We start from the raw sequence: 23543 nt of genomic DNA on the forward strand, positions 1-23543 counted from the left end.
CCCCTCTATTTCTATACAAATGTTTAAATCATTTCTCGCGGGGGTGAAATTAATTCCCTGAAATGATTTTCCATAAAATATCGATTAATTGAGGTTTTTCAATTTTTCTGAGGTCATTTTGCGAGGCGCCGAAGAGGATTAGGCATTTTCGGGAATCATTGGCCGAGGTCAGGGGTTTGCTATCGAGAAGTTAATCCGAGAATTCGGGATCGCGTCCGAATTTTGAGAAGGAGATCCGCGTAAATCCGCGTCTTCCTCGGTATGTCACGAACATCACTCGAAAGAATTATCGGCCCTTCCGAGCCGGCCCGAAAAGCTTCAACTCGGTCCCGAGCTATCGCTCGGCATCTCTTAAACTTATTTAACTTTCGCGATATCTCATCCCGTAACCTGTCCCGGACTCGTCCGCGGCGGCGCGATGTTTTGTCGGCTTCCGGGAGCGGCGATACCGCAGCTGATATCCCGCGGATTTCGAACTGGGACGGAACTTCCCCCGCGAGATAGTCGCTCCGAGTTCGTCGCATTTTCCAAAATTAATCCTCGCGGATTATCCATTTCCCGATTGCTAGGTTCTAAACCTCTGTGATAAATAAAAGGCCCTTCTTTGATATTCGAATAATCCGATAGTGCGGAACGTGCGGGAATTTTGGCAAGCCAGGGATTAATCTTTTTCGATTTTCTTTCCAGACTCCACGGTCCCGGTGGTTCTGTGTCTGCTCATCGAGAAGGGGTTGGCTGCGGTGAGTGTCATCGAAATCATTTTTCTAACTCTTGTTATGGGGTTAGAATTGAGATCCAAGATATTAGTAACGTTTCCTCTTCCGTGATAGTTATTTCAATATTTTTGTTTAAACTCAACTCTTGTGAAATTTACATTTTTCGAAGACTACAAAGTGGTAAAGAATCGTGATAAGAGAGAAACTCATGGCCATCCTCCACACTTGGCATTTAATACCGTTTTCAATTCAATTATTATTTAAATAATTTTAAAAAATATCATAATTACGGGACCACGCGAGTCAAGGGGTAGGGAAATTCCAGGAGGTGCAGGGAAATTATGGAAAAGTGGACCTGCCTCTCGATATCTCGATATCCCCTCGCGATCATCTTTCACCCCAGTCTCTTAATACCATCTTAAACTAAATTATTATGACTAATTCCTAAACATCAGAATTGCGGGACCACGCGAGTCAAGGGGTAGGGAAATTCCAGGAGGTGCAGGGAAATTATGGAAAAGTGGACCCGGCCCCTGGTATCGGTAGGCACAGGGCTGAGCCCCGTTAAACCTCGTCCGGCCGAAGCGATCCGCGCGGTCCTCGCCGTTTTATTTCCACCCCTCGGCGGTACATCCCCTTGGCCGTAAACCTCCCTCTTCCGGAAGCGACCTCGTAAACGCGGCGACTCACGGCCCAATGAAACTTTCCGCGGCATTTGACGAGCGTCGCAGCGCGAAACTGTTGCAAAGTGCGCCCAGCGCGTTAGCATGAATTAACGATGCAATCGTCGCCCCCGCCGCGGTAAAGCGTAAATTCTGCCGCGGAAACGCGAAGCGTCCCCGGTGCGTTACGCACCCCTGTCGACGGCCGATCCGCGTCCTGCCCCGATCGCGGAACGACGCATCCCTGAAAATGCCCTGAAACGTCCGCGGATGCGTTTCGATCGATGCCCGTACGCGGCCTTCCCGCCGCGGAACGCCCGGAAAATAATAGCCGAGGAAAAGGGCACGCGAAACCTCTGGCTGAAATTTCTGGAATTTTCGGAATTTCGCTGATTTTAACCTTTTCAGAGATTTCAAGAATTTCCTTCCTTGCTTTTAGCCCGTCATTTTATCATTTACCGTGATAACTCGCGTTTACCCTTTCATGGTTCAGTAGTATGGGGTGAAATTTCGGGAATTTTAGGGATCTTATGGATTTCAGGGATTTTACGGATTTCAAGAATTTTCTTCCCTCTTCTAACATTGTTTTTTTTTTCCTCGCAATTTTATCATTTTTCTTGATAATTCGGACTCCTCCCCGATTCGGTCGTTTATAGGGAGAGTGATTGCACCGCTCCTGGAAATCGTTTGATCCAAACGAGCGAAGAACCTCGAAGAGGACCCTGAGGAGTTCGGCGGGGTTGCGAGATTATATTGGCAAGTTTCACAGGGGGTGCGAATTTACGCCGAATTTAAAGTAAGTGCCGCAAGTCCTCCGAGCAATTGGCTTCTGAGGAACATCTCGGACTGGCCGGAGCACATCTTCTGGGCGGTCCTTTGAGATTGCATAGGATGCACCGGATGCACTCGCTGGTATTTCCGAACGCCCAATATTTCGGACTGATTTCAAAGAACCTTAACAATTAATATCGACGAGTAAAATCGAATTCGTTCTTAGGCTTCCACTTTTTACAAGATAATTTTTTCCTACCATTAACCAAACAGTAGAAAATAAATAAAAGTAACTGAAGGAACCGAATGAAATTATGGGAATCACAAAGTCAAGTTCTTAAGTAAGAGACTAATAATCCTAGATTTAATATACACATTCTTAAATGCAGTACGAAATGTTATTCGCTTTCATACATTTCATTCGCTTTTAATTCTAGTTTCTCACGTTTTGCGGGGTTTTGCATTTAAAAAATGTCGTTTCCAGCTGAAGGTAGTCGTGAAGTCGGAGTGCATCTGTCGCAGCCTGACTTTTCGAAAATGCTCTCTCTTCATATGCTCAATAATCTTTCGTGCCGCCTCTAGTCGTTGAACAAACGGTTGTACAAAGCGCATCGCGAAGTCAAATCCAATAAACGGGGAGCGTCTCTTTGATTTAATCGGATTCCACTGGGCGCCGACGACTCGCAGGCTCCGGGTAACAGGTGCAGCTGCAACTATCGATCCCGGGAAAAAGGGGACCTGAACTCCTCTCGATCCTTGTTCCATTCTTGCTGAGCCGGACTTTTAAATAATCCCTGGTTAATTTTCATCCCCTCCCGCCCCGTTTATGGGATCCGCGACTGTTCAATTGCACCCCTTCACCATTCACCCTCCTCCATCATCTTCACTTTCCTAACCTCAAACTTACCTCCCTCCCAAATTTACATCTCCTTGTTCAAGATAGAAAATTACTGAATTATTTATATTAATGAAAAAATTATGAAAATCGAATATCAAAGTACGGAGCCTTTTTGACGTATGGGCGAAACTCCCCGAGGCGTGCAGGCGATATTGGACTAGACGTCGGACGCGTTTGTCATAGTTGTCAAAAATGATAAAAATTGCAAATCGTCGGTCTTGGCGTGACGTTTAGTCGTGGTGACATCGAAGGCGCGACTGAGCTACTAAATCTCGCAATTCCGTCCGCCTCTCTGGGAGATATTAAGCATCCATGCCAAGAGTCTTAAATTTCAACACAAAAGCGGCCGCTTCCGAAACGCCGAGGAGCCCTCGTCGTAAAGCTGCGACTTCCTCGCGGATTTCGCGAGCACCCCTTGGCGATGCCCTGCAAACCTCCCCCGACCTAGACGGGGACTTCCGGTCTAACGTGCCTCTTTATTTTCCGCCGCAGGATATCATAGCTCACGGCCCGGGAATGGTGTTCCACGTCGTAAACCTCATCGTGATGGTGCTGGTGCCGATGGTCGTCATTCACATTAAGGATTCCGGATTCAGTCTTAGTAAGTACTCTCGCTAAAATATCGAAAAATTGGGGACGAGTCTAAGAATCCCAGGGAATTGAAATCCTAGTCTTCTGAATCGTCATGAAAGACGATACTGGGTCGTCGGAGAATTTTTATGCGTCATGGAAGCTTACGGTGATCCGAGAGTGAAATCGTTTATGACACTTTTTTTCAGCCTCCGTAAGTACTCTCGCCAAAATTTCGAAAAATTGGGGTTGAGTCTAAGAATCCCAGGGAATTGAAATCCTAGTCTTCTGAATCGTCATGAAAGACGATACTGAGTCGGAGGAGGATTTTTAGGCGACTGGAAGCTTAAGGTGATCCGAGGGTGTAATCGTTTATGACCCTTTTCTTCAACCTCAGTAAATACTCTTGCCAAAATTTCGAAAAATTGGGGACGAGTTTAAAATTACCAGGGAATTGAAATCCTAGTCTTCTCAATTGTCATAAAAGACGAAACTGGGTCGTCGGAGGATTTTTAGGTGACATGGAAGCTTCAGGTGATCCGAGGGTGCAATCGTTTATGACACTTGTTTTTAATTTCAAACTGGACGTACCGAATCATTTAAAATTTCACCACGTGTACATGGAGGCCCTACAAAAGGTCTCAACACTCATAAAGTTCCATTTTTACAAGCGAATGAAATTTTGCTTTCTTACAGACTCCACATCCAGGTGGTAAAATTTCAAACGATTGCCCTCGGCTCGCTCTGAAGATTATCATAACATTATTATCTGAATTCCAATACATATTTCTTTTTTTATCCGATTTCATCCGCTAATGCGATTCTCTTAAATCGCCGCGAGTTGTGGCCTGAAAAACGGGACGATTTGCTGAGTACCCTTCAATTCTTAAGTCCGTTTTAAAGGGGGCGAATTGCCAGTCGACTCTTTCCTTCGTTCCATCTTTTACGTGGCTCGGGGCCGAGGGGAATTGGATCGACAGGGCTGGGGGGGCGTAAAAAGTACAATTTAGCAAACGGGAATCCCGTCGTCGGGCCGAAAGAACGACGTCGGCGGAATTCGGCAAGCCGCGGCCGATCGGAGAGGATTCCGCGGCCGTAATTGAAATATTCCAGTCTGTTTGCAGCGCGCGGTGTCGAGCCGACATTTGCCACCGGGCGCCGTTTGCTCCCGGGGGATTTGATTGGAGTATCTTCCTGATTGCTTCGGGCTTTAACGCGAAACGCCATTGCGAGGGGCGAGCGTGTCGAAGTGACGAGTACTCGAGAGAGACGAGGCACTTCGCTCCCTCCGGTCGGGGTGCCCTCGTAATGCCAGCTCGCCGTTTATCAATTCGATATCATTTGGCTGGCCTCGAGTGCATCTTTAAACTGCAAGCCCTCTTTCGAGCCGATATCCACATGCGAAAAAAAAAACAAACAAAATACAAACCTACCTGGCGTTGCGATACCCGGTGATGAATTCGTTTCAGTATTTTCGCATCTATCGTGAGAAAATGAATGCAAGTTCGCCATTTGTCAATTCGATGTCATTTGGCTAGCCTCAAGTGCATCTTTAAACTGCATCCCCTTTTTTGAGTCGGACGCATGTGCGAAAAAAAAAAAAGTTCCACCTATCATCTGGCCGTCAAAAAATTCGCACCGATTATTTCATGCATTTATTGTCCACATAAAAATCGATGCAATTACTCTAAACATTGAGACCTACTTTTCCTAAAGTGTCAAAATTCCCTCAGAGAGGCGAAATTAATTAATTTTTTTTACTTTTCCTTTTTAATATTAAAACGTGTATCCTGTACATATGAACTTTCTCTTTCTAATAAAGCTGTGAACTGTGGTAGGAAGGAGGATTGAAACGAGAGGATTGACATAAGTCTAAATAAAAAAGAGAAATTTGTCGAATTTTCGAAAGGGGCCGACCGGAAGCAGGCGGCGGATAAGCGACTTTTCGTCATGCGGCGGAAAGTTGGAGGGCGCGTTTCCGCCGGCGGATTTCGCGAAGAGGCTAGCCCTGTTCGTCACAACCTGACTCTTCGTGGGTAACTTAAACTCGGGACACGCGAAACGACTTTTCCGTCTTCCTCTCGAAGAAGCCTACTGCCGGGGCAAACGGACTTCCGCCGACTTTGGTCGGAGATAAAACATCCCCCGGATAAAACGTCGAGGAGGAGTCTGCGTATATATCTACATCTATACTTTCCTATATACATATACACGTATACATATATATACATATATATATCGAGGAACTTTCCGAGCGCCGGTAAGAAAAGGTGAGGAGAAAACCCGCCGAAGAAGATTCCTGGACGCGAAGTTCCGGTGAAAAAAAATTCGACGTCGAGAATTCCCTGAACTTCCGGCGGGCGATTTTGGAAAAAAAGGCTGGGGAATAAAAAATCCCCTAGGCGCCACTCGGTAATAACTTTAATTAACCGTTTTTATTAATTAGTAGCGAGAGGAGCGGAGCATCTCAGCGAGGAAATTGCAGTGAAAGAATCTAGGAGGAAATCTAGGGACGCCGAGGAAAGGTAACGAGGTTTCCACCCTCAAGTGAAGGCGTCGCGACGTCTTGTCCGTGAATTTCATTTCCCGGGGCCCCTTTCAGAGGCAACGGCGCCCTTTCTGGCCGCACTTCGACGCCTCCGTCATTTGTAAGTCTGAAAAATTCATCGGGCCACGTCGGCGGGGCCAAATATTGTTTGTTCCCCTGCGGGGGTTTACCCGGAATTAACGAGGCCCTTCATCCGGGAAAATCTTTGCCACTCAATTTCCCAGGAAAAGCCCCTTTCTCTCCTCGAGAAGGACCCCTGAGGAACTCGCGGTACTTGGCAATCCAGGTATTCAATCGAGCTCGTCGAGAATAAGGCTTATCAAATAAAAACTTCGACGTTTCTCCCTAAATAAAACTAACTCGAAGGAAAAAGATTATTAAATAATTCCCGCAAATGAAAATTTCATTTCCACGAATGAGAGAATAATTCCCGATCGGTGCTAGAGATTCTAAAGTTCGTATAAAAAAGTACCTGCAACGAGAGAATGGCACGTTTAGGAAATCCTTTCCAAGTGTGTCTTCAATTTCCATGCACCTATGCATTTTGGATGCATTTGGCAGGTCGAATGTTCGCCAGCCGATGCGACTCGCCGGTTTTAAGGCGGCCGATAAGGAAGAAGTCTAATTTCTCCGGATAATCCGGTGCAAACGAGCCGTTGTGCATTTCCCTCGCTAGTTAACCTAACGGGCTGGCTGCACTCCAGCGTCGTTGCATATGTAAATACATTCTTATTGCGCGAGGCAATGGGGTCCAGGTGCGACAGGTGCACACGCAGGTGCAGCCCCGTCGGTGCAGGGCCACGCAGGGGTGGTTCCGGTGTGCGTGCAACCCCTGCACTTCCTGCACCCCCATCTACGCCGCCTTTTGGCCCGCGACATTTCACGGTACGCCGGGCTCGTCCTCGTTTGATGTCGTGGAATTGGCTTCTCTCTCTCTTTCTCTCTCCCTGGCCTTACCCTTTCCCCTGCCACTTTCTTCGCTTTCTTTCGGAATTACAAATTACGGAGAGAGCCGAGTAGGGGGACTTCTTACAGGGAACCAGGCTAACGAATGCTCGCACCCCTGCATTCTTGCCGTTCCGTTTCCAGCATCCGAGGAAGGATGGAGATTTCCTCGCAAACAGTGATAAGGCCCGAGATACAGCGGGGATGTAAAATCGAGGTGATGAGGGCGAGAGGAATTTTAATATCGCTGATATTGTCATTTCTTCATGGAATGGGTAGAACATGGTTACAAAGTGTGGACAGAGCTGCTTATGGGAATTTCTTATCGAAGGCCATAACGAATTCTTGCATTTGTGATTTCTCGATATTTTATTTTTAGCGTCCTCTCATTGGTGGATTTACTCCCAAATAGTGATAACGAACGAGATGGAATGTTTACGAAATTGTTACAATTTTTTGATTTCTCCCTGAAGGCTTTAACCCACACTTCATGTGTTTATCATTTCTCCAAAATTCCGTTTTCAGTGAAGTCGCTCTAAAGGTGATTGATAAGGATCGAGATATAGCGTAAGATGGAGTGGAAGCTTAATAACGAAATAAGTTTAATGATTTATTTTTGGAAAAATGTATAAAATCTACTTTTAAGACGCGTAACCCGACGTCTCTTTATAGAGGCACGTCGGACGGTCTAAATTGAACTAAATTCCACCCCCAGAAATTAACCCCTTCCCAAGCTGAGCCTTTGAGACCGAAAGAGCTAATGATAAACAGGGAACGTCTCCAGAGGTGCACTGGGAGAAATTGCGCTTACTGAGGGAACAACACGCATTCCCTGCCCCGGAGATTTTCCTTTGAACTTGTTTCGAGACCCGAGTCGAGCCCCGTGCATAAAAGTGGCCGTTTAGAGACGCGGTTCTCCCTCTCCTCCCCATAAGAAGGGACAAAGGGCCCCATAGTGCAGCTAAGTTTGGTCGCTGCAACAAATTGCGACAAATTCCCCGGAAATCCCGGCTGAGCTTGCAGGACACACGAAAGAAGAGGAACGTCCAAATATTTCTGGTATTTATCCCATCTCTAGAAATACCCCAGACTTTTGAGATAACTCGGCCTCAAGATAAGCCAATGAAGATGAGGGATTATTATCATCGAAGGATGATTTTTATATCTTCATTGTGAATAATTTTTATATACATTTTTTTTAACAATGATGCCGTTTATATCAATTTATATCAAGAAATCCATTCCATTTGCACTAACGAGACTTATGTTCCACTTAGGCTCCAGAATGTTGACATTTGGCAAGTACTTCCCGAGGTACCGAGCATGCCTCGGTACGAGAGGCTCCTTGCAGGGACACCGACACGCTAGTTACGTCCTTACGATCCCTTCCGTCGTTCCACAGGACCTCCTCGTCCTGGCACAGGATCCTCTTGGCACGACGGCATAATCGGCAAGGGGTTACCGTGCGAGAGGGCGACTCTTGGCAGAGGAGACGCATTCGTTTCCGCAGTAGCATGTTCACGCGTGAACATGCAACTGCGAAATTCCGAAAGAATTACGGAAGATAGTCCTGAAAACACGCACCCCAGGAGCCGTAAAAATCATTTCGTCCAGCCAGGAGCAGATCCTTAAGAACGGGACGACGCGTGCTCCGAAACGCCAGAAATGCATTTAATTTTTTCCCCTCATTTTGCAACCTCGTAAAAAAAAATATATATATATAAACATCAAGAAACCACCTGGATATCACAGAAACGGATTCCCATAAAGAAATCCAGATGCCAAGGAAAATGACAATGGGATTTTAATGTTTCTTTTTTGTCACGATCTTTCGATATTTCTATACGCTAGAAAAATATAAAAAATATGAAAGAATCTGGATATCCCAGGGACAGATTTTTAGAGAGGTCGAGATTTCTTCAAACTTTGCCCGGAACTCTTGGAAAGTGATTTTACAATTTAGACTTTGCTTGTGTAAAAAAAAAAAATGAGATCGTAAAATTGGATCTTCAGAGATCCTTGTAGGGGGTTTCATTTTTCTTGCGCATTTTTCATCCGCGCAAAAAATTTTAGTATATTCAAAATAGCATTCCGGTATTTGAGAAGCCAGGAAACGGTGTTCGATTGATCGATACCGAAACACGTTCCGGGAGGCCGCGGATGCAAGGAGCTGCATACGTCGAGGGCCCCGGAAGTGCAGTGCAGGATTAACTCCTATCCCGTGGCCAAGCCCGGAGGGGCAACTCCTGTTCGGAGCAGCTCGAACGGCATTCTTGGCTGTCGAATCAGTTTGGAAATCCAGAGAATTTCCACGAACGTCAGGGGCTCGTGACGACGCACTAATTGTATGCAACGCGGGCGAATCAAACGTCCCCGAGCAAGGCTCGGACCATTTCTAGTGGTGAACGAAAAATGACCCCCAATTTGCATCCTCGATTTAACCTCCCCTCTGTACACGCGAAAGAATATATATTCCCTGCCGGACAAATCCGACCGGCCTGGCGCATTAGGATTAATCACTTGCGCGCTCATTTATTAAAATCCCAATCGGCCGGGCAGGATTTTCGGGAAGATTAATGTCGCGATTTGCGGCCCCGCCGAGATTGGTAATGACTGCTAAATGTTGCCCCGTAGGATGGAAGTCTCGCCAAAAACAGATATTAAATCTAAAGGTCGATTATACTTGATTTATATTTTATTTATATTTTATTTCCATTTCATTTCCATTTTATCGTCGATATTTCGCGGCGCCCTCTGCAGAGCTCGTCCAGTAAATGGATGAACTCGAGGATTCCCATTTCGTCTTGAGCCCACTCCACGGAAGAGTGGCGCCGATCTACAATTCCCAGTTTCCGATGTTCCCCATTGAGCGCGGCTCTATGCAAGTCCCTGTTTAATAAAGAAACGCATTTGGTGGCGCGGCTAAGGGGTGGAGGCGAGGACTTGAAAAAAGCAGCGACACTCCCCTTCGATGCGAACCGGTCGCTGGTCGGCGGCGCACTGAGCCCCACACGGCTGCACCGAGTCAAAGGTCAGTGCCCCCAGGCGCCGCGTCGAAGTCACCGGCGCAAGCGGCGCCCTTGCGGTAGGTCAGTTAAGGCGGCCGCCCACTCGACCCGCACGACGCAATTAGCGGAATTTCCGCTAACGGAAAATTAATTTAATAATGCCGGAATTACAAGGAACGAGTGCGTCGGTGAACGAAATGCGAACCGGCCGATGATACGCGATAAATACCGAAAAACCGCAGGAATAATTAACAATGTCCGGAATTTACGTTAACTGGAAATCAATTCAAGAGAGAAGTTGCATAAATAATAACAGATAAATATCCCGAGGCACGGTGCATAAATGTAATTTGACCAAAGCCGTGAAATTCGAATTTTCAAAATACTCATTATTTTTGTAATCCGCTTAACCCCGAGTATTTATTTTAATTTAGGTTATTTGTAGACTGTTTGAATTATTTTACATGTTATAAAAGTTGTTAGGCGCTACTTGGGGGTGTTGTTGAATTTTTTGGAGGGTTGCCACCCCCTTGTGGAATATTTGGTGCCCCGATTTTCCGCGAGGTGGAGGGTCGTAAAAGCCCGAGGGGACCTCGAGGTAGACAGAGGCATCACTTTTCCCCGTTATTAAGCCTCTCCTGAATCGCCAGTCGGGGGCGAGGGGTTGCCAATCGGTCGGGGGGAGGGCTGCAATTGCCGAGTGTAATTTCGAGCGGCAAATATTGACGTAATCCACCAGCTGATTGGCGGCCACTCGAGCGAGTGCGCGGCTCGAGACCGACCTGGAATCTGTAATAAAGAAATCACGGGGGGATGTTCCCATCGACCGGCGTAATCTGCCAGGAAATCCGTTTCGCGTTGTCGCGAGGTGTCGTGTCTGCAATTACTAAACCCTCGGCCCGCGATTATCACCTTATCGGCAGACAGGAGTAGCATCGGGAGATACGCCGAGGATTAACGAGGCCAGACGGGACAGACCGGGAAAACTTTGCCCAGGTAATCCCTCGAAGGAAACACCCCTTTTTCCGGACACGCGAGAAAAGTTTTAATTAATAAGCCCGGAGCCGAGGGAAAAACACCGCGATTTCCCTCTGGGGGAAATCGGAGGAGGGCTTAAGGGCGCGGAAGTAATCAGTCGGCGGGCTTGTCGAGGGAATTTTCGGAATGGGGGGCGCACGATTCCTGGAAAAATTTTTCGACGGTGATGGATGTCATTCGGGGTTCTTGGGAAGGGAATTTTAGGAAAGGCGAGGCGCAAAATCCCTGGAAAAATATCCCGGAAGTACTGGATGTCCATTCGATTCATGTGAGGAGGCGTCAAATTCCTGGAAAAAGTATGCGGAAGTGGAAGTAAGTGGACGTTTATTTCATGCCGAAATCGATCCTGTGCTCTCTAACTCGATTAAGGAGGTGCCCAAGGAATTTTCAGAAATGCACCGGGCGTCAGTTTTTTTATTTTTTTTAGTAAAAAAATATTTAGGAGATCTTGGATATCATCCAACACGTCGAATAACTGGCAATCCCTGGAAAATCGAAAATTGCGTCTCCTGACTTGTTCGAGGGGATGTTCAAGGGGGGCAAAATAATCAGTCGGCGTTCTTATCGAGAAAACTTCCAGGAAGGCGTCGAGGCGCCAACTTTCTCTTGATAAAAAAAAATATATATATTCGAAGGTCCTGGATATCACCCAACTCTGATGGGAAGCGAGACGCGTCGTATTTCAAATAGTCGCATCCTTAGATCGAAAATGGATCGCGGGGGGCGAAGAGGGTTCGTCTCTCCCCCGTTCGTCGCTTTTCCCAGGAAGGCGACAATAGTTCGAGGCGAACTAGCAATCCCTCCGAGGGTGAAAATTGCGAAACTATTTCACGCTGAAACCGACCCCGCGTCCCCTACTCGCGATACAATGCGCGGACTCCATAAAGCGCGAGAGCCATCGATAAAACATGGCCGAGGGGAAGTTCTTTCATAGTTTTCGATCAGGAAGGAGGAAAGGGTGGCCTCCCCCAGGAGGATCGGACATTCGGAGGGTGGGTCGAGAAGACGCGGGTTTCTTCTCGGGGTTCTTCCGCCCCCGGAAACTCGCCGGACCGGCGGATGCACCGGATGCACCGGGTGCACCGGATCCCGAGATCGGCGAAACCGAAAGATGGTTTACGGCCAGCCGAGGATAAAGCTTCGATATCATGACGGACGGTTCGAGTCCCCGAATTTCCCTGCAGATTTTCCGCCAAGGAAGGAATTGCCGAATCTCGACCCCCCTCGACGTCCTCTGTCCTTTTTATCGAACCTCGCAAATCTCCCTGTCCCAAATTCGAGTTCAAACTCGAGCTCTATCGACACCTATAGAATTGCGGAAAATATCTTGGGACACGGCTCTTTTCTAATAATTTTTTCTCGATTTTCCTCCCCGTTTCCATATTTACGGCACTCTGTACCCCGAGACGAAGATTTCATTCAACCTGTGAATTATTTCTTTGAATGGCCCCGAAGTAATATATTTTTAATTCAAGGAATTTTAAGTCAAATCATTGTTATTCGTGTTAACAAAATAATTCTCCCGTTCGTTTTGTTCCTTTTTTCAGGATATATCTACGTTTTTCTTATCGAGCTTGACTGAAATGATTTTCGAATTTTCCATTTCGTCTCGCCGATCTGCCTGAATTTTTTATCGCACCCTAAATTAATCTCTTTTATGATTTTCATCGGGCTCTTTTTTTTCATTCGGGCTGCAACTGTCGATCGAAAAAATATCGCACTTCCGAAACGGATCGATTTTTAAATCGGATCGAATTTTCCCGCCGGTTTCTCTCGCGATCCGCTGCGGAATCGCGATGAATGGTCCCACCGGGGGTCTTCGTTTACACGTTAAGCTCTGCGATACAATGGGAAAATGAGGCCCTCCTTCCGCTTGCGGAAGTGAGGGCCGATTGTTCCGTCCGGTGCGTATTTTCGCGGCACAATGGGGAAATAAAAGGGGCAACGGAAGGGAGGAATTATGCAGCTGCAGGTGCACCACGTCTTGGAATTTCGGGACGTTCTCCCCTCTCTAGAGAAAATCGAGGGCCGCGATTTAATTAAGATACGAAGAATTCCGCAACGCCACCGCGGTTAACACGGTACCATTTCCTTGTGTTGGAAGAAACGCGGCATTGTCACTGTACAAAGCGTGGCCGGAATCGCATCGGCGATGCGTTTCTCCGAAATAATGGAATCGCCCGAGGAATCGCCTCGAATGGCGATGCAACGATCGCAACGGAAAGTCCGATAATAGGCGAAAAAAAAATGACACATGCACTTTAAACAAAGGAAATCACCGCTGATAAAATTTCCTTCTCACTGCGGGAATAATTCCACCAACAGCAAAAATATTTATAGCCGATCGACTGGTCGATACATAATTTAAATCACCAGTCAAAAATATTACGACCACCAATAGAATTTCTATTACCCCAGGGAAGGAATTTATTTGTTGTTAATACAATGAAAAAATGTTGCTGGTCTACTTACCATCATTTCTCGAGGCGAGTAAAATTTCTTGTTACGGTTGGAAATAAATTTTCCGCGCATACTGGGAGAGAAATATCGCAGAAATCGGGAATAAATTTGAAGGGAAAGAAAAAAGAAGAAATGGGGAAAAAAATCCAGCAAGGCCCACAGAGAGGTTTGTCAATTTTTTGCCGGCAATGGGAGACGTCTTTGTGCATCGGGAAAATCGAGAGAAGTCGGAAGTCTTTCCGGGAAGATTGCCACGAGGGGTTTCGATCTCGGTTAAGCGATACCACGTATCAGAAGGTGCGGCAAGCTCGTTAAAATAAATTGTCAGAAGCGAGACGAAGCAAGAGAGGTCGGCCCTAGGAGTGCACCTTTATTCGGGAATAATTATTCCCCCGGAAAGTGCATTTCGCGAGCATGTCGATATGCATCGACGTCCCCGGGATTATTTTTTACAAAGCCGCGAGCCGAAATAATGATTCGCGAGGACGGACCCCGCGGAATCGCGATCGCGCGTTCCGCAATTATTTCCCGAATTGATTCCCTGGCCACCCTACGCGACCCTGCCGTAAAAAAGAAATGTTTAGAACGTCCCCGTCAAGATACCTGGGAAAATATTTCATCCAATAATCAGGCCGGAAGTGCGTTCTGCGAAATTCCCGCAAATTGCAGCGGCCTAGGTTTTAGGGCGTAATTATTCTCGCCGATTGCAAATGGCATCCGAGGATCCCCGGAATTGTTTCGGGAAAAAGGGAAGGGAAAAATAGGGAAAAAGGGCCGAAATCCGAGATAATAATGGCCCTTCGTCAATGATTACACCTCCGCAATCATTTTCGAGACTTGTCGCGAGTGGCAATTTAAACTCGATCCCGGCCCCGGGAATTTCAATGCTGGTATTATTGCTATTTTAATTAAAAAATTCCTCGCCCTGCCCAATTTGTACTAGCACTGGTAAATACCGCATTTATAAAAGCAATTGGCCGATGTTTAAACTATCGAAGGGGGTTGTATATATTTAATTTCGCAATAATCCTTTGACGTATGCCGCCCATCCAGCGCCATGAATGCCTAATTAACCCGACGTTATCATATAAAGGAGATATTTAATTTCGGGGGAAACGCGAAAGGGGTGGCGAACTTTTTCGAAAACGAATTACCTCGAAGCATTTCTGCGCGCTTCGAGGGCCGACGAAGGAGGGGGACATTTTTCTCAGCGTATTCCGAGCCGAGGAAAATGGAGCGAGCTGGGAAAAGGGTTCGAAATGAAATTCCCGGAAAACGAGCGGTATAATTCAGAGTTTAATAAGAGTCTAATAATTCGACGGTGTTGCAGTTGGAGCGATGTACGTCTGCATGCTGTACGCCATGTTGTTCCTGAAGCTCTGGTCTTACGTCCAGGTGAACATGTGGTGCAGGCTGAGCACCAGGACCAAGTGCGAGAACCAGGGGAGGATGCGGAGGCAGTCCCTCTCCTGTAATTCCCTGCAGGGTGGGTACCTAAAAAAGAACAATTCCCTAACAAGGAGCAAAAAATTTGCAATATTCCCCATCCTTTTATTAAAATTTTATTCAACACTAAAGCCGTTCCCGCGACTTGCTGCCTTGACCTCTTCCCAGGATTGTCATCCCAGGCCTTTCTCGATGATAGACCATATCAACAATCTCGTCGATAACAAGGAAGAATAATAAAAGAAATTCATCAGTTAATCTATCCTTAAGTGGACATTTCAGAGCGTATCCATGATTTTTCTCACCATCTTGGAGAGACTGATTTTTCTTCCAGCACCGACTTACTCGATAATAAGGGAAGAATATACCGAAGAATTGATAAAAATCCTCATCGTTTTCATTACTTTATTTATTTTTGGTAAGCAGAAGTTTCAAGGTGTTCCCGGGATTTTTGAGGAGACTTCTTTTCAGATGAATTCTCTCCCAGGGTTTTGTTGGGTGGTCTCAGGTTATGGGAATAATTCCCAGGCAATTTGGCGTCGCAGTCGGGCCTCTTTTCGTCAATTTCCGAAAGCAGCCCCCCAGGAGGGACCCGATCGATTATTCAGACCGGTCGGCCAAAGTCAAATTACGATCGGCCTTCCCAATAAACTCGCCGTTCTGAATATTAACCCTCGACAAGCGCGCCGTCCGGCCTCGTATATTTCCGCGCGATACATGCCGCTCTCCGCGTATCTACATATTCTACATATTCTGTATGTCGTACATATCGTACATGCGGTACACGCATGAGAGGGGCTTTCGCGCGAAATCGCTCGGTCGCCCCTCGAATAAGTCCCGGCTCCTTTCCCCGTGAAATATTCCCCCAGGAATAAGAATCCTTGGTAGTGAATTATTTTTCCCCAATCCCCACGTATTTCCGGTGGTGGAAAAATTCCCCCGAAATTCCTCAAAATTTTTCCCATTTTTTTTATTGTGCATTCTCTGGATTCCCGCGAAAAGACGACGTTAAGGCCTATTTTCGGTCAGAGATAACGCTAGTGAATTTTCTTTCTTTCTTTTGACAAAATCTCATACTTTTCACACGGCGGAAGAATCCCCCCGAAAATCCTGAACTTTTCTTCCAATTCTTTTTTGTGCGTTCTCCCGTATTTCGGAGGTTGAAAAATTCCTCTTAAAATCCTGAGTCATTTTCAATTTTTTTTTATAGTGCTTCCCTGTATCCTTTTCTTGGAGAGGCGGTATTAAGGTCAATTTCGAGGCTGAAATGAGGCAAGTCAGAAGTAAGGTCGAGTCCTGAGGCAGGAAGAGCCGGTCGCGTGTCTAGTCGCCATTCGCGGGCGCGATGGGTTTTCTGAAAACGTCCCTGGGCTCTTAGCCGTGTCAAATCATGGAAACTCGCCCTCAGCCTTTCCTCGGCACGCCGGCTTAACGACTGCCAGTCGATTCCGTCAAATTGCCCGGACACGTGAGAACCCTCCCCGCGATTACCGACACCCCATTTCTCCCTCCGCGGCGAGAATTGCATCCTATCACGAGTCGCGCCCCTCGCGTGCTCCCCCTGGCCATAAATAACGCCGAAATTTGCCTAGGAAATATATTTGCCGAATTTATCTCGCCTTGAGACCTTTTCGTAACCAAGAGTGGTGTACTTGATTTAATTGAATTCCGGGAAAAATATAAATGACGTGGAGGGATGCTGGGAGGGGCGATAGGGATGCCGGGAAGATGATAGGGTGGGGTCCCGGTGACACCCCCTGAGGAGGGATGCTGCGAGGTGAGGAATCACCGGGAAAATCCCAGGAGAGGATCCGATCTCCCAGGGTGACCCGGAAGAAAGGACGCGGACTCCTCTCCTCGGTGTAACGATTAGACTTCCTTTTTTCAATCACGCCCGGCCAGGTAATTCCGCCTTTGTGCCAGGAGATACCTCGGCACTTAGGCTCCTCGGGGTCATATATCTCGGAGCAAGCTCCAAGAAGGGCCGGCTAGGAACAAGCCGGCGACAAAGGAAGTGCGAAGAAGAGGGACCGACCTCTATGCAAAAGGGGAGAGGAGGGCTAGCAAATTAAGCCCCTGTTCTTTCCCTCGGCGGTTCGCGCAATTTCTTTCCTTCCCTTCTAAACGCCATAAAAATTCCTCTGGACTTTGCAATTTTTTTTTTCTCTGACCCTCCGGAAAAATTCGGAAAGTTCCTTGGGTGGTTCGAAACTAGCCAGTTTTCTTTCTTTTTCGAACACCTTAAGAATTTCTCTGGACTGCACACTTTTCTATGACCCTCCGGAAAAATTCGAAATTTCCTTGGGTGGTTCGGAACTCGCCATTTCTTATTGTTGAACGCCTTAAGAATTTCTCCGGACTTTGCACATTTTTTTTTTTCTTTTCTGATTCTCCGTAAAAATTATGAAGATTCCTTGGGCGGTTGTTTCTTTAGCCTCCATCGAAGTTTTAAAAATTCCCTCGGTGGTATGGACTTTTTTGTATCTTGTCTTTATTTATTGATTTTGTTTTTTTTGCTGAGGAGATCTTTTTTTTTTTTCGATTCAGGGAAGTCTCTTCTGATCGAGCCTCTCGAATTTCGGGATCCTGCCCTCGTCGTATTTTTCCGGTGTAACGCAAGCTCTTCTCCGGCTTTCCCTGTGCCGTAACTTTTGAATCAGTCGCGCTAAGACCTTCGGTTTTCCTTCGATCTCTCTCGTCCAGCCGAACTTGGACCATTCAAGCCGGGTTTCTAAAGAATCGGCGAAGCTTAAGCTGGTCCCCTTCCTCTCCCCAGTTCTTGAGGTAACTCAAACTCGTTTTACCGCCGAGTCGATCCAAGTTTCCCTCAAAGCATCGAAAGCAATGAATTTCGGCCTTCCCAGCAATGGAACTTGGCTATCCCAATATTTTCCCTGATTTTTCACTTCGAAAGAAACATACGCCATTCTCCGATTCGCCTTAAACCAGCTAAATCCTCGTGATTAATTATTATTAATATATTTACCCAATGGATTAATTCAAGAATAATTTTTGGTTATGCGAGGTAACTTTGATGGCTTCTTCCCAAGATGTTTCTTTTTTCTTTTTCTTTTAATTTTCGACCCTGATGAAGCACACCTTGTCTCCAATTCCTGGCAATAAAGTCCAGCCGGGCTCATCTCGCACTTCCGGTGCTTCGAGTCAGGTGCCTTAACGCGTCATTTCCTAGGGGCTGGAAAATTCTCCGGGAATTTCATTTGGAGAGATTCTTCGGCCTTATTACACCATCGAGTCGAGGAATCGGAGAATCGAAGAGGTGGGACGACCCTGGAGTTGATCGTTAGAGTCGGCGAGGGGTTCGATTCGAGAAATCGACGTCAATGGCGGAGTGTCGACTCGCGACGATGAGCTTATTTCGAGTCCAGATTGGATTTCCTATTTTCCCGTATTTTTTTTTCATCCTTTTTATTATTCCCGAGAAATATCGCACAATTCGGAACCCTTCGTTTCCCGCCTTCGACACATTTTCCCGGAGATCCTTTCGTCCTGGGATTTATTTAACGGTTAAGCCGTGCATCGGCGAAATATTGCGTTAAATTAAATTCCAAACAAATAGGGTGAATTAAATCGAAACGCGGGGACGAATTAAATCTGTCAAATACCGCGGCGGATTAAATTCGATAAATAGCGAGCTCGGCTCGGGGAATGTTCTCATGGTTTGACAGATTTAATAATAAATTGAATTTTCAGCCGCGGCCGCGAAGAAGCAGAACGAGCGCCAGGTCGAGAAGGACGAGAGCGATGGCAGGACGAACCTTGTCCAGTACCCGAACAACCTAAACCTTCGAGACCTTTACTACTTCATCCTGGCTCCGACCCTCTGTTACGAGCTGAATTTCCCCAGGACGCAGAGGATCCGAAAAAGGTACAGCATCTCGTCCTGGACCACTCCATGTCTCCTCTCGATCTCCCTCGAGAGGAGAGAAAGCGTCCACAAAAATCGAGGCAGAATCGCAAGTCGAAGAAGTGTCCAAAAAAAAAAAAAAGAAAAAAGAGAAAATTGCACAAAACTCAAAACAGGACCCCAATCCTGGAAACGCGAAGAGAGATGAAATAACAGGGAAACAAAAGAATTTCTCCTGGAGATGAAATTAGAGAAATAGAAGGAAAAAAATAAAAACACCGTCCAACCCCTTCAGGGGGTTTCGTCGTCGAGTCGGGCCGTCACTTTCCGCGATTACAATCGCGATGACACTTAGTCCGATCTCTCGGCTCGCCGATTAGGGGTAGTTCCCACCCCCAGGGGTGGTAAGTAATTCCCGGCGCGACGCGACAGCGCGACCGAGTTTTCGGCTCCCTTTTTCCGGCGATAACGAGCGGCGCGCTCTCGCCGGAAGACGTCTCTTTTTTTACATTTTCGCACCCCCCGGGAAGGGGGGGATAAAAAAGAGCCCCTAAGGGGAATCCGGGCGCGATAATCCGAATCCTTGCATTTCGGGCTATCGCGCGGAATCGTTGTCGCGGAAGTTGCACGGGTAAGCCGGTTTTTCGCTTCCGGCTCGCCGAGCTTCCGGAATACCCGAATTATTTTCCCGATCCTTGGGAAGAGCAGCTGGTGCGGCTCTTATCATTATTGTAATCACTCCAATCTGTTTCAGGTTCCTGATAAAGCGAATTTTGGAAGTCGTGGTCGGGTGTCAAGTGGTCATGTCTCTCTTCCAACAATGGATGATCCCCTCCGTGAAGAACTCCTTGATACCATTCAGCGTGAGTTCCTTATCGCCGACTTGTCATAAACGATTACGGAGTTGAATGAAAAATGTGCCGTGTAGGATTTTAATTCATTGTCAGTCTTCCTTTCAGTTTCGTTCCTTTGGCGGACTAATGACCGAGCTTTGAAATTCTGGTCGGAGAGCGATTGCGGAGTCAATGGAATTTTCACCTTTGACTCCGTTCACGTTTTGGGGGCGAAAAGTGTCGCGCCGGGATTCAAAGGCATTCGGCGTGGCTTTATCCCCAAAGAAGGGAAAAGTGGAGCGACAAGGAAAGTCCTCCGACAGTTTGGCTTCCCATTTGATATCCCTGTAAAAAACGCTCCCAATTTGAGGATTTCCCGACGAGGCCGCCCGCGAGCCGGCCAATTATCGAATCCAATTAATCGGCCAAGGGAGTCCATTAATTAACCAGCTCACGCCCTGGGCCAATTATTTTTCCGATCGGCAATATGTCGATTCCGGACAATCGATCCGTGAAGAGCCCTCGGCGGCGATCGACGTCCGGGGAATTCGCAAAAATTATTGTCGCCCCGACGCCGGCCAATTATCATAACTCTTTCCATGTCCGGCTCCCTTTGGCTTGATTTAATCCTCCTCGATTGTCCCTTTTCGCCCTGGAAAGGAAAAATCGAAATCCCGGGAATAATCGGCCGCCATCCAATTATAACAACCCGTTTACATTTTTTTTTTCCGTCAATTTATATTTTCAACGTCACTTACCGAGTTTCCAAAAATTGCTTACCGCTCTGTTGATATATTCCTATCGGATCGCTCATATATTCTGGGACAGTGTTTTTAATACAACGAAATAACCATAAAAATGGCACTTTCTTCATTAATTTAGTGAGCCTTTCTTTTATGACAATAATCTCTTAATAATCTCTTTCTTGAGTCTAATATTCATATCATTTAGGCATTTCACGAACTGTCCCAAATATTGAATGTGTATTAAATATATAAAATATATAAAACACAAATATGTGTAATATACGTATCGTAGATGTATGTACATTTCATATACACCGTAAGAGCGATTTGCAGAGCAATTTGTCCGTGAGTTAGAATCAAGCGGAGGAACTGGGGGGTGCCAACCACCCCCATAGATGGTTTACACCCCCTGACGATCCCATCTCGACCCTCGAGTCGATCCAATACGGATTCACCAGGGTGGAAGCGCTTAATAATCTGGGTCGAGCTGCCTAATCGCGAGTTCGCCACGAAAGTTCCACAACCCCCAACCCTTCGATTATCAAGGGGGTTGCGAAGGACCTCGTCTTTACTCCGAGGTTCCATTCGATTCCCTTGGAGTATGGAGGGTAACTCGCTGCGGAACTTCCGCAACAGCGTTTCCCGGGATGCGGCAAAAGGGGTTGGTTCCAAGAAGACGATTTTCCTTTGAGGAGAAAAACGATGGAATTTTTTAACCGCGACTTTCGGAGAATTTCCTCGCCTTTTTCCTTTTTCCACCCCACCGTTTCTAGGGGTTGTTCTTTGAGCAGAGGAGGCGAACACTCGGGGAGGAAAATCTATATTGGTTCCGGTCGTCTTGACGATCCCGAAGGAGTATCCGAGGGGCGGAACAATTCTAGAAGTTCCGAGACCCCAGGGGGTGGCACCACCCCCCGCAATTTTTTTTTCATCATTTTCTATCCGAGCGAGACTAATGAAACAACCCCTGCGAACGGTTCGAGGGGAGTCGCAGAAGTTTCAAGTTCATAAAAGTAACGACGAGAGAGTTCCGCGTTATAAACGCGAGGGGGTGGGACATCTCCTAGGGGTTGAATAAGAGAGCAACCCCCTCGTTATTACCCTCGTAGGTGGTGGCCGCCCTCGGTTTTCAGGTTTTCATTCCTCCTCTGGCGCGACCCGAAGCTTTCCCGCCGTTGGCGAAACTGAATAAAAACTACCCCTGGTTTTCAACCCCCGGAACGAAACGCTTAAAGCCCCGCTGAGTGCCCTTTAATTTTATTTACCTTGTCGCACCCTGCAACCCTTTCGCGCAAGCTGCGATTCGGCAGCCTTCCTTCGAGCCCTCCTTGGACGAAACTACCCCTACTTGAAATAAAATCCTGGAAATCCTCAAACCTGCAAATATGTCGACTTCCCATCTCCAAAGGGGTGGTTATCGACGTTGGATCATTCGTTACGATTTTAGAAATTTCTAGGAATTTTTTGAGATTTTTACTTTTGCCGAAGCGTCGAGGCTTGAAAAATCGCCACCCCTCTTTAGAACCCTCGACCGTCAAAGGTCGATTTTTCTTCTCACGGATTGCCATCCGAGGGTCTCCTCGATCGATCGAATTACGGAAGCCTCCCTTCCTTTCATCGTCGACTTATTATAACCCTTTGTGCTCCGTAAGGCTTCCGACCCCCTTTGAGGGGGTGGCGGCCAGCCGGCCCTCTCTCAACTCTTTTCAGCCCTCCGGTCTCTTTCCGGAATTAATTATTAAAAAACAAAGGGGAACCCGAGTTCGTTCACACGTTTCCCGGCGCCGGGGGAGGAATCCACCCCCTGTGATTCTCGATTTTCTGGGGTCTTCCAGGTGGGGTTGCGAAATTTCTTACCTCCAGAGGGGTGAGGGGTCAGAGAAGCAAAAGAGCTGCTACCCTTTGAATGCGATGATGGAAGACCTTAAGGAGCTACGCAAGCACTGGGGTGGATACCAACCCCTGCGATCTTCCAGGGAATATAGACGTGTATAATACACACGAGAGGCAACCCCTCGTCCAAGAAACCTCGTAATCTCGACATGTCAACGCTCAGAGTGCAGAGGTTGCATCCCTCGACAAGCGAGCAGGTCATCTTCGGGGTGGTTTCCACCCCTAATCAGTCTCTCCTTACAGGAAGCTAAAGACACCCTACACGCCTTACACAATTTCCCTCTAGAAATTCCAGAAAAATTCATAAAGCACCAACTAACTCATCCTCCGCTTAAAAATCACCCCCAGAATTATTTCAGAGAAGGCATGTTTTTTACATAATTTCTTACGAGTTACTCGATTCCCCCATTAAACATTTTCTACAAAAAGGCACTTTTTAAAATAATTTTACTTGAACTTCAAATCGAAATATTTTTTAAAATTATTAATGGAGAGTTGTTTTAGTTGATTTAATGGAACGTAGACTTAAGGGGGTGGTTCTTGTCAGTGAATCGTAAATAGCTCGACAAGACACGCGGTCCAGGTATTTACAAGCCGTCTTATTTTACCTCTCGAAGACTCCCACCCCCAAGAGGGGGCGAATCTCTTCTGCCAATTGAAGGATGACTCGCTCGGAAATGTCAATTCCCTCGGGAGCACCCCTCGAGTGGTCCAAGTGCATCGGGGAATGAAGGGGCTCGGTCAAGTTGCACCCCCTGATTTCGTAAGGCGATTTCCTTGCGAGGTATCTGGGTCGACTTTGACACAGGAGCTTATCTTCCATCGTACCTCTCGTTTAGAATATTCATTCGAGAGTTTTTTCCCCGGGGGGTGCATCCGCCCCCGACCTCCTTGGGAAAATTATATCTCGATGCATTTCCCAGAAGATCGTTCCGGAGAAAATCGGACACAGTCCCTAGGGTCCCTGAGAGTCGGGGGTGAAAATGTATATAATATATATATACGTATATATTTTACATACATATGTTATACGTATGAAATACACGACATTGATTTTTTTTTTTCCAGCAACTCGATGGATTGGAAGGGCACTTTCCTCCCTTAAGAATTACTAGGAAATACTAACAATAAGGGGTGCTTGCAA

The 23543-nt window shown here is 46.8% G+C and overlaps 1 protein-coding gene across 1 annotated transcript in view; it reads left to right on the forward strand.

Moving 5' to 3' along the window:
- The window catches only part of LOC105694280 (diacylglycerol O-acyltransferase 1), a 46672-nt gene that overhangs the window by 17118 nt on the left and 6011 nt on the right, over positions 1-23543 (forward strand). The window contains exons 4-8 of the mRNA XM_012414797.1: positions 688-740; positions 3540-3648; positions 14947-15102; positions 18774-18948; positions 19682-19790. Coding sequence (XP_012270220.1) covers positions 688-740; positions 3540-3648; positions 14947-15102; positions 18774-18948; positions 19682-19790 — 602 coding nt within the window. The remainder of the gene's footprint in view (positions 1-687; positions 741-3539; positions 3649-14946; positions 15103-18773; positions 18949-19681; positions 19791-23543) is intronic.

Source organism: Orussus abietinus, unplaced genomic scaffold (assembly GCF_000612105.2).
Source record: "Orussus abietinus isolate OABI.00-Male unplaced genomic scaffold, Oabi_2.0 scaffold6, whole genome shotgun sequence".
Classification (NCBI taxonomy): Eukaryota; Metazoa; Arthropoda; class Insecta; order Hymenoptera; family Orussidae; genus Orussus; species Orussus abietinus.